We start from the raw sequence: 9,620 nt of genomic DNA on the forward strand, positions 1-9,620 counted from the left end.
CAAACATAGAATTAGTGTGCTGACTAGAGAAGGGCTGGTGATGACGAGGGAGGGAGATCTAGGATCTACTACAGATGTCTTTCAAGGACAAGGGAGAGGGGATTATCCAAGAGTGAGGGGTTGTCCCTGACATAGACCCCAATGGACTCAGCCCTAGACACAGTTTTTAAAGGTGATACACTTATTACAACTCTCCAACACCTATTCTTCTTCTCTTTAAAAATGATCTGAAATTTATTCTCTTGGGGATAAAATTTATTTTATATATAATATATCATTCTTGTTATATATGTGTATATATATAATTATTTGTGTGTGTGTGTGTGTGTATATATATAATTATTTTTATTGCGTGCTATTATTTCAAGTCAGATGCCTAGAGCTGGGGACACATGTAAGCAAGTTAAAATGGCCGCTGGCCAGATGAAGCTTAGATTGTAGTTGGTGAAACAGACATTACAGAGATAATTGTGCAGTTGCTTGTTTAGTTACAACCATGAAGAATACTCTGAAGGGCAAAGACAATGTGTAACAGAGTCCTGTCCTAATCCTGTGGGTTAGAGATAGTGTAAAGAGATGACATTTAAGCTTAAAAACAGAACTTAGGGGAACTAGTTAGCCCAGGGGCTTGGGCTTGAGGAAGAGAAGGGCATTTCACACAGAAGGAGCTGTGTGGGCAAAGGCTCTGTAACCATTTTGTACTATGAGAAATCCAAAAAAGAAAAAGACTTAAAAAGGAAGGAGTGGTCAGTAGCAGTCATTTAACATAATCGCCTTTTTCTCCCAAGGGCAGATTGCATTGGCCCTCTACATTTTACTAGCATCATGCAATATCAATATGGAATAGAGAGGATTCTAATTCTGATTGGGGGAGGAGAAAACTTTGTGGCGATAATTTTATTAGGGTTTTAAAGGATCGGTTGGGCTTCAGTGGACATAAACTAGAGGACAAAAAGCTGTAGACTAAGTAAATGACTCTGAAATTATAAAACTTTTGGTATTAGCAAGTTGGAAGAATTTGTTTTTTTCTTAGGTCCCCTCTGCAGCCCGCTGAAAGCACACCATGAAATCTGCAGCCAGAACCATTTACAGTAAAGTTGTCCTGTTTATAGCTTTTTTGATAAGCTGTTTTTATTTTTTATTAAATAAAAAACGATGCCATTGTCCTTTACAAAATAGCTGAGGTTTTACTTGAACAAAATCTGTTTGGAAATGTTAAGCTGGTTACACAGAACTAATATGCCTCAAGGTGGTCATTCTCTCTGGATTAAAGCTGTGGGACAATTGTGGCTCCTGTTACAGGGAAAATTACAATGGGCCATTATGAAAAGGGACAAAAATCTCTGTTCGCAGAGGGGGACTGACAAGCTGAAAGTCCCTCTCTACATGCCAACACAAAAGCCTGATTGCTTCAGATTGTTTGTTTATGTAAATCAAAAGGGTGCCTTTAACTCTGCCAGGGGACTGGCAAGCAACAAAGAAGGTGGTGATTGGCTGGATTCTTGCTCTTGGCTCCTGACAGATCTCACAAATCCTCTTGCTTTTGCTCTAAGCTCTGTCTGGATACTTTTAGGAAAAGAACCGTGTTATGTACAAAAGTGAATAATTTGTGCTCTTAGAGTAGGGGTTGGAACTATAGGACTTGAAGGCAAGAGCAGATATCTTATCAAGGATCTACTCACTCAGTTTCCCTAAAACTCTCTCTCCAAATCAGATTCATCTGCACATCATGACAGATGTTCCAGCTACATTTACCCAGGCTGAATGTAATGGGGATAAACCACCTGAAAACGGTCAACAAACAATCACTAAAACTAGTGAGGAATTGACTGATGTGGACAGCCCCCTGCCACACTACAGGGTAGAACCCAGTCTCGAAGGTGCACCCAGCAAAGGAAATCGGGAGGAAAGAAGAAAATTACAAGGGAACATGTTGCTCAACTCATCCATGGAGGAGAAAATTCTAAAAGGTAAAGTGTTTCCCTTCTCCTTAATTTTCTTGTTTTGACTTATAAATTTGTCCTGGATTTTTTTTTTGATAAACTATAATAAGAATGAGCTGGACACCCCAAAAATGTAGCCCTTTATTCTACTATGCATAGCATAAGGACTAAACCTCTTCCTCTGGTGAAATCCAGGCTTGTCTATTTGATAGCTCTGTGACCCCAGACAACTTTCTGTCTCCTGAAGCCTGAGTTTTTTCACTAGAAGAAGACAGAATACTAATAATAATACCTACAAGTGTAGGGTAAGTATTGGCTAAATGTTCACTACTGTTATTTATTATGATAATGGGCAGCCCCACTATTATTTGAACAAAGAGAATTCAAAATTTTTAAATTTTCTCCTAAATATACCTGAAGTCTGAATTTATGGTTCTATATCTTATAGATATATATATCTCACATAAATATTAAAGGAAAGATTACCAATCAATGAAGTGATCATTAAGTAAATAAATTGAATTGATAAAGAATGAATCTGAAGAGTCAAATAGTAATTTTTAGTGATCAGATTTAAAATTAAAGACACCTACCTAGAGTTTAAATTGGTAACTTATTAACCGTTGAACAGTAAATATTTTAAATGTTAAAATACTAATTTTATTTTTTTTTCTAGAAAACTCAGAACAGAAATTCTTTATTGTTCATAAGGCTATCACAGATCTTTCTGTCCAAGAAACAAGTGCTGATGAAATGACATTCAGAGAAGGTAACAAGAACTACAGTTTTGTACACAGAAATTGTTTGACTGAATATGGATGACAGTTTTTCCATGAAATGTTGCATGAACGTGGCATTGACAAAGCAATCCAGGCAATGACTTCAAATTTTCAAAGCTGCTGTAGGCAGATAAGAGAGTATAAACTTATCTGTGGGTTCCACCTTATAAAGCATTCCAGACTGTTCAAGGCTGAGGATGCATGGATTGGCATAGATGATTGGCATGCCAACGTGATGTCTATCTCTTAAGTTAGTCCACTGAGTCAACCCTACTTTTTGATTTGGTGTGTCCAAATCTGTGTGTGCACCTTGTGAGATGTAAATGTTTCAAAAACGGGTCTTTCCTAAAAGTCTACAATTAACACACAGGTTTGTTTATTTATTTATTTATTTATTTATTTATTTATTTATTTATTTACTGAGACAGAGTTTCACTCTTGTTGCCCAGGCTGGAGTGCAATGGTGCAATCCTGGCTCACTGCAACCTCTGTCTGCCTCCTGGGTTCAAGGAATTCTCCTGCCTCAGCCTCCTGAGTAACTGGGATTACAGGTGCCCCTACCACGCCCAGCTATTTTTTTTTTTTTTTTTTGGTATTTTTAGTAGAGATGGAGCTTCACTATGTTGGCCAGGCTGGTCTTGAACTCCTGACCTCAGTTGATCCACCTGCCTTGGCCTCCCAAAGTGCTGGGGTTATAGGCATGAGTCACCGTGCCCGGCCAACATACAGTTTAAAGTAATCTCATGAAATGATTTACTTTATAGGCCTCTAATGTAAGTACAAAATTGTTAACTATTTCATGCCAAAGAAAGACAGGTTGATAAAGTTAATTTTAATTGTGTTCTTTAAGATAATGGAAGAATAAAAGAAACATTGAAGTGATTATGTTAAATTTTAAATAAACTTAATAGACTAAGAGACACAAAATCCTTTAGATTTTTCTTCTAAGAAGACACCTACATTTAAACAGTTTCCAAATAAAGTGTAGGATAAAATTTATTAATTAATCATTTCTTTTCTCTCTTGTAGCCATACACATCTTATGTCAAATTGAAGTCAGCTTGCTAAACCTAACCAATTTAGCTTTGTTAGGACTTTAACAGGCAAAGTATTGAAGAGACTATTGGTTGAAATATTAGAACATCACATAAAATAGTAGATGTCAAGGAGGACAGGAATGTGATTGGCTATTTCCTGCATCTGCTCCCTTTGGCTGAACACCTCTCAGACTATGTCTCATTAGCAGTGTATCACCACTTAAGGAAATACGTAGCAAGCAATAGCCAGTGTCAAGCTGTTACATTACTAGAGATAATTTGTAAGACTTAAGACTTCATAATGTGAACTAAATAACCTATTTGCCCTAATTTTTCTTCTTCCAATGTAACAAGCTCTCAGAGGCAGAATCTCAACCTTCTATCATCTAGAGCATCTTTCAAATGTTTGATCAGGAGTCCATTGCAGATAACAGTTGTCTAGATCTTTCATTTTCATCAAATGGAGAATGAAAGCAGTCTGTAGTTTTCAGCTAGATGGTCTTGCCAGTTAAGTTTTCCCTCAATGAATCCTTTGCTGTTTGACGGAGTATGTTTTTCCTCTATAATAGAGGCACAGATTTTGGTGTCTTTTATCTTCACAGTGGCAAACAGCTATAAAATCTTCAAAAAGAATGTTACTGGATTAAAACATATAAAGATGCTAAAAATATTGAGGAAAAACTATAAATTCAAGGAGTAATTTTATATGTGACAATCTCATGCCTGAATCATGAATATAAACAAAATATCACTTACTTTGCTTCTTGTGGAAAACAAAATAAAACACAACAAAGCATAAGATTATAGCAAACATTCTAATGTGTATTTATGAATAAAGTTAGGAACATTGACAGGACACTAGCGACCTGAGAGCAGCTGTGTGTAACAAATTAGGGTGATCACCCGTTTTTACTTCTATCTCTGTAAGTTTACTATGTATTCCCTAGAGTGAGAAAACAACAAAAAATAAAAAGAGAACTAAACACCTTGGATGAAAATGGACTTGTGAACATCTTTCAGAGGGAGTAGAATATTGTAGAGGAAAAAGACAAAGAGGAACGTTGCCTCTCACCTTGCTTATAGACTCTCATGGTGTCAAAAGAAAATGGTGAACTCTGGCCTGACAAGGGGTGTAACCCAGACAGATTTCTGAGTTGTGTACACCACAGACTGAAACTTCCCACAGAAGCCTTGCAGGGATGAAGGCTCAGAGAACAACCTCAGCTTCCTTACAATTAATTCTTACCAAGTTCAATCAATATTGTTGAGGGTATATGATGGTATGATCTAGCTGTTTGAAAAGTGACCAGTCATGGACAGTCATCATTTTCAGCATTGGAAACAAGGATTTTTTTCTTTCTGAAATATTTTTCTAATTTTCCTTGAGGTGTGAGTGTGTGTATGTGTGTGTTTGTGCACGTGTGTGTATATGTGTGAGAGAGAGATAAGTCCAAACATTTCATTTTACATGTGCACATATCCAGTTGTGACTGGCTAGACAAGATTTTTTTTGTTTAAGTGTGTCTCAGGGAATACGAGTCTCACTAAATATACTAGTCCACAACAGAGTTCCACAGACAAATGAAGTTAGGTTGTTGACTTTCTTACAGATTTAAAATACTCATTAACATTTCAAAGGCTTGTAAAAATTCTGAAGATGCTTATTTAACTGTATTTAATGCAGGGTTTTCGAAATTACTTCGACTGTGTAGCCTGTTGTGCAAAACATATTGGTAACCCACAGAATCATATCCCATAAAACACGTGTTGGGAAGTGATTAGCAAGAAAAATTATTTGGAGAATAACAGACTAATGGCTGGGTATTTTGGAATCTCTACACATCTCATCTACCAATTGATTTTGCTACAGGGCATCAGTGGGAGAAGATTCCTTTGAGTGGCAGTAACAAGGAAATAAGAAGACAGGAGAGGATTGCTGAGCAACCTCTTGAAGAGGAAGAAGATGAGGACAGGAAGAACAAAGGTCACCAGGCAGCTGAAATTGAATGGCTGGGATTTCGAAAACCTAGTCAAGCTGACATGTTACATTCTAAACATGAAGAGGAGCAGAAGGTTTGGGATGAAGAAATTAATGATGATGATGACGATGATAATTGCAATGATGACGAAGATGAAGTTCGGGTGATAGAATTTAAGAAAAAACATGAAGAAGTTTCTCAATTTAAAGAGGAAGGTGATGCAAGTGAGGACTCCCCACTGAGCAGTGCCAGTTCCCAAGCCGTGACACCTGATGAGCAGCCAATCTTAGGGAAGAAGAGCGATATCTCCAGAAATGCTTATTCCAGATACAATACAATATCCTATCGGAAAATCAGAAAGGGAAATACCAAGCAAAGAATTGACGAGTTCGAGTCTATGATGCATTTATAAACTAACTGGAACTGAGAAAGTCTCATGCCCACTAAAGGAAAAGCTAATTCTATTGTCCCAGGGTGCATATTTCTATGCCTTTTTTGAGTTATCACCTGGGGGGAGGTGGAAATTGACTCTCTTTTTCACTGTAGAATAATGTGGAAATAACTCTAGATAAAATTCAGTCTGATAACCTCAAATCAAAAAGCTTTAAATTCATTCTTGGGCGTTTGTCTTTTAAAACTTCACTAATACAGCATTGTGTGATCAGCACTAAGCAGTCAGTCCCCTGGGGGAGTGTGGCATAATTTGGCTATAAATGTAGCAGTGCTTGGAAAGGTGGTCATCAAATGAGACTATTTGAGGGGAGTGTTTGAAATGATTCCTGTGTTTCTTTTGGCGTCTTCCTTCCTGTACATTGGAGTGATGGAAAGTCTGGTATTAAAACCTTTCTTACTTTTAAACATGGTTTTACAGACTCTGGCAATAAGCCTTCCAAAATTCTGCGCCTTTTCTGTTATCACCAAACAAGATTTTAAGTGGCTTTCCTTGGCATCTACAGAGAGAAAATTCTATAGCCCTCCTTCCTAGGTGTTACCATTCACTGAATCTTCTCACAGAGGGAGATGAGCAATTGTCAGTCAGGAGAATTCTGTTTGCTAAATGTTGCCTTTATGCTTTCAAACTGAATTAAACCCATTGTGAGGTTGACACTGGGAGGGGCTAGAAGATTGGTGGGCAGCAGACTAAAGAGTTATGTTGGATAGTTTTATTTCTGTGGCTGAAAATAAAATCTTGTCTAGCACAGTTAAAGTCATTAAAAATAAAAATGACAGCTTTAGCACAATTTTAAAAAAATGCCCCTCTCTATTACCACATTTTCTCTTATTAACAGTATCTCAGAATAATTTTCTTTCCTTAGAAACCTGAGACAACGCTAGTCATAACTGTACTAGTTACTATGAAAATGGAAATAATTATCTTAGAATATTTTCAAAGTAGAGCGTGAGCATGTATTTTTAGTGAGAGAGCTCTGATAGTTGTTGGGAATATATAATTTACTGGACCTCAGCCCAAATCAAGATGCTTAAAATTGTACTTGTGGAGCTTCACTCAAACCAATGTGTCAAATAACGTATTGAATATTTATGAAAAGAGAGACTATATTTATATTCTTAGATAGTTTGTTCCACAATTTTTCATTTCATGCTTCCATATATATTACCCTGAACTTTCTATCACCACAGATAAAGATTTTGTTTTGCCCTGCAAATAAAAAGACAATTCCTTATTGTCTGAATGTAATACAGTCTTCATTGTACTATTCAACCCTTTGTTTATTTCTTTTTCATTTTGTGAAAAACTCTGGGTTAGTCCTCTTGGATGACTGCTTATTTATGTGTAACATAAATCCCACATATTCTAATGACAACTTCTTTAATCCTTCTGGGTCATATATTATATTTCCATAGTATCACATACTATTATTTAGTTGTTTACAAGACTCAAATTTGAATTCAGGATTACAGTGCTCCTTTTATTCTTTCAAACAGATACCATATAAAAGTTCTGTTACCCTCATTCTATACAACCTATAGATTTCGTGTGTTACAATGTCATTTTCCAGAATAAAAGTGAGGGAAATCAGATCTTTATTGATAAAGTTAGGGAGATTGATGCAATAGGACAATTTCCAGTTTAATTTAGATCATCTAATTTTTCTGCCTGGACAACCTGTTTTCCGGGTTACTGATAACCCCTACAATTTTCTACTAAATTTCAAAACCTGTTATGTGTTATCTATCACATAACAGGACCATGTTTTTAACCTACTCTCAAGAGCCTGTATTTTGAGTTATTCCAACAGAAATGATGGATTCCTGTAGAAGTAGAGGTGGGTGACCTATGGTTACATGGCACAGCAAAGCAAGTAGCTCTTATGGGACTCTAATATATGCTAATGCTGGTCCTCTTAGCTCTGTGCTCTCACCAGTCAATGAATGAACTATGAAAGATTTAGTCAACAGAAACTATTTTAGGGTATGTTTAGTTGGTAAATGCTTCATGTTCATGGATGATGCAATGTTTTTGCAAAAAAAACACCCTGAAACTATTCTTTGGCTTGGTGTCCATGGCCCTATACCGCCATCTTACATGAAAGCACAGAGTTAAGTGACCTTAGGAAACATAATGGTGATGGTTGGCGATGTGAGCCTTTGTAACCTAGGAAGCACAAAGGTCTGATTCAGATTGTGTGGGGAATTTTTAACATATTTGAAACTCAGGGGGAAGATGATTAATAACACAAACTGTTAGCTACACATGAAGGTTTACTTGAGCTTTTGTGATTCAAAGCTCAGGGGTGGTAAGGACTCTAAAACCAGGGAAGAGGGAGAATTAATTTATTGTGCAAATGCTGGTATTTCTTACGTGACTGTTTGCCTTTGTTGCTAGATGAACAGAAACTAATAATAGCTCTATTTCTCTGCCAATATAAAATCTACCTTTCATATAATGCTACATTGAAGGCACAGAATTTGCTAGCATCTCTCTCTCCTCCTACCTACCTATCTATCTACAATTTAAATAAAGAACTGCTGTGTATGACTTACTCTCAATAAAAGTTTGTCTCTATTTCTGGTTTCTAGACTTTATTTTCTTTAGCTGCCTTTTAAACTTTAGAAAGAATCCTTTTATATCAGCAGCTACTAAGATAATTAACGAATGCCTCTTCAGAAATCAAGAGAACACTTTATTTTAATTCATTTGCATTATTTATTTCAAAAGGGTCTTAAAATGATTGTATATAAAATTGTAAAAAGGATTTCTGGTAGGTAGATATGTAATATACATGAAAAATTTTTATTATTTTTTAAGGAACTGAGATACTGTTTAAGATGCATCTTAACATGAACAACTTGAAAAAAATCTCTGTAATCATCAAAGTAATACATTTAAACTATGCTGACATTTTCATAGTAATTGTTTCTGCATATTTACATGGGATAGTACTTTTGGCACGTTTTCAAATGGAGAACGGACATTTAAGTTTTTCAATGTGATAGGGAAAACATTTAAAATAAGTAATAATAGAAAAATTATGGAGAAGGATAAAGCACCAGAGTATAATAAAGAAAAAATATGTTTGACAGTATGAGAAAGGCAACTACTTCTCTTAAAACTTGAACTTTCATCACTCTAAAAACCAATAGGATTGTAAAATGCAATGTTAAACCTATATTTGCCAACATTAAAATATCAGACAGAAACATAACACAATGAATATGGGTTTCTGATAACCCGTACAATATTCTACTTAACTTCAAAACACAGTATTGTTTAAAGACAATGAAAATGTGTATATAGCTCACGAAGAACATGAGATAACTGAGCCAGGCAATCAATACGAACACAATGACTTGGGTAGCAGTAAACAGTTGAAGTCACTCAGAACATGGCAAACTGCAAAAGCAAATGATGATCTCTAG

The 9,620-nt window shown here is 36.0% G+C and overlaps 1 protein-coding gene across 3 annotated transcripts; it reads left to right on the plus strand.

Annotated features, from left to right (window-relative positions):
* Positions 1-1,368: 1,368 nt before the first annotated feature.
* LOC112617077 (ermin) lies at positions 1,369-7,437 on the plus strand. 3 transcript variants are annotated; one of them, XM_025373801.1, is made up of 3 exons: positions 1,369-1,970; positions 2,620-2,712; positions 5,630-7,437. In XM_025373801.1, the coding sequence occupies exons 1-3, from the start codon at positions 1,730-1,732 to the stop codon at positions 6,148-6,150; spliced, it is 855 nt and encodes a 284-aa protein (XP_025229586.1). In that variant the 5' UTR covers positions 1,369-1,729; the 3' UTR covers positions 6,151-7,437. The 3 variants fall into 3 exon arrangements, with proteins under 3 accessions (XP_025229586.1, XP_025229587.1, XP_025229588.1); XM_025373802.1 differs by having other exon boundaries at positions 2,629-2,712; positions 5,630-6,364; XM_025373803.1 differs by having other exon boundaries at positions 2,680-2,712; positions 5,630-6,364.
* Positions 7,438-9,620: the final 2,183 nt, after the last annotated feature.

This window comes from Theropithecus gelada, unplaced genomic scaffold (genome assembly GCF_003255815.1).
Source record: "Theropithecus gelada isolate Dixy unplaced genomic scaffold, Tgel_1.0 HiC_scaffold_15876, whole genome shotgun sequence".
NCBI classification, from domain to species: domain Eukaryota; kingdom Metazoa; phylum Chordata; class Mammalia; order Primates; family Cercopithecidae; genus Theropithecus; species Theropithecus gelada.

Excerpts from the sequence above, each read along its gene's own strand:
- LOC112617077 (XM_025373801.1), top strand. The coding sequence starts at position 1,730 with ATGACAGATGTTCCAGCTACATTTACCCAGGCTGAATGTAATGGGGAT. Across the intron at positions 1,971-2,619 it reads GGAGGAGAAAATTCTAAAAG|AAAACTCAGAACAGAAATTC; the intron begins GTAAAGTGTTTC and ends TTTTTTTTCTAG. Across the intron at positions 2,713-5,629 it reads TGAAATGACATTCAGAGAAG|GGCATCAGTGGGAGAAGATT; the intron begins GTAACAAGAACT and ends ATTTTGCTACAG.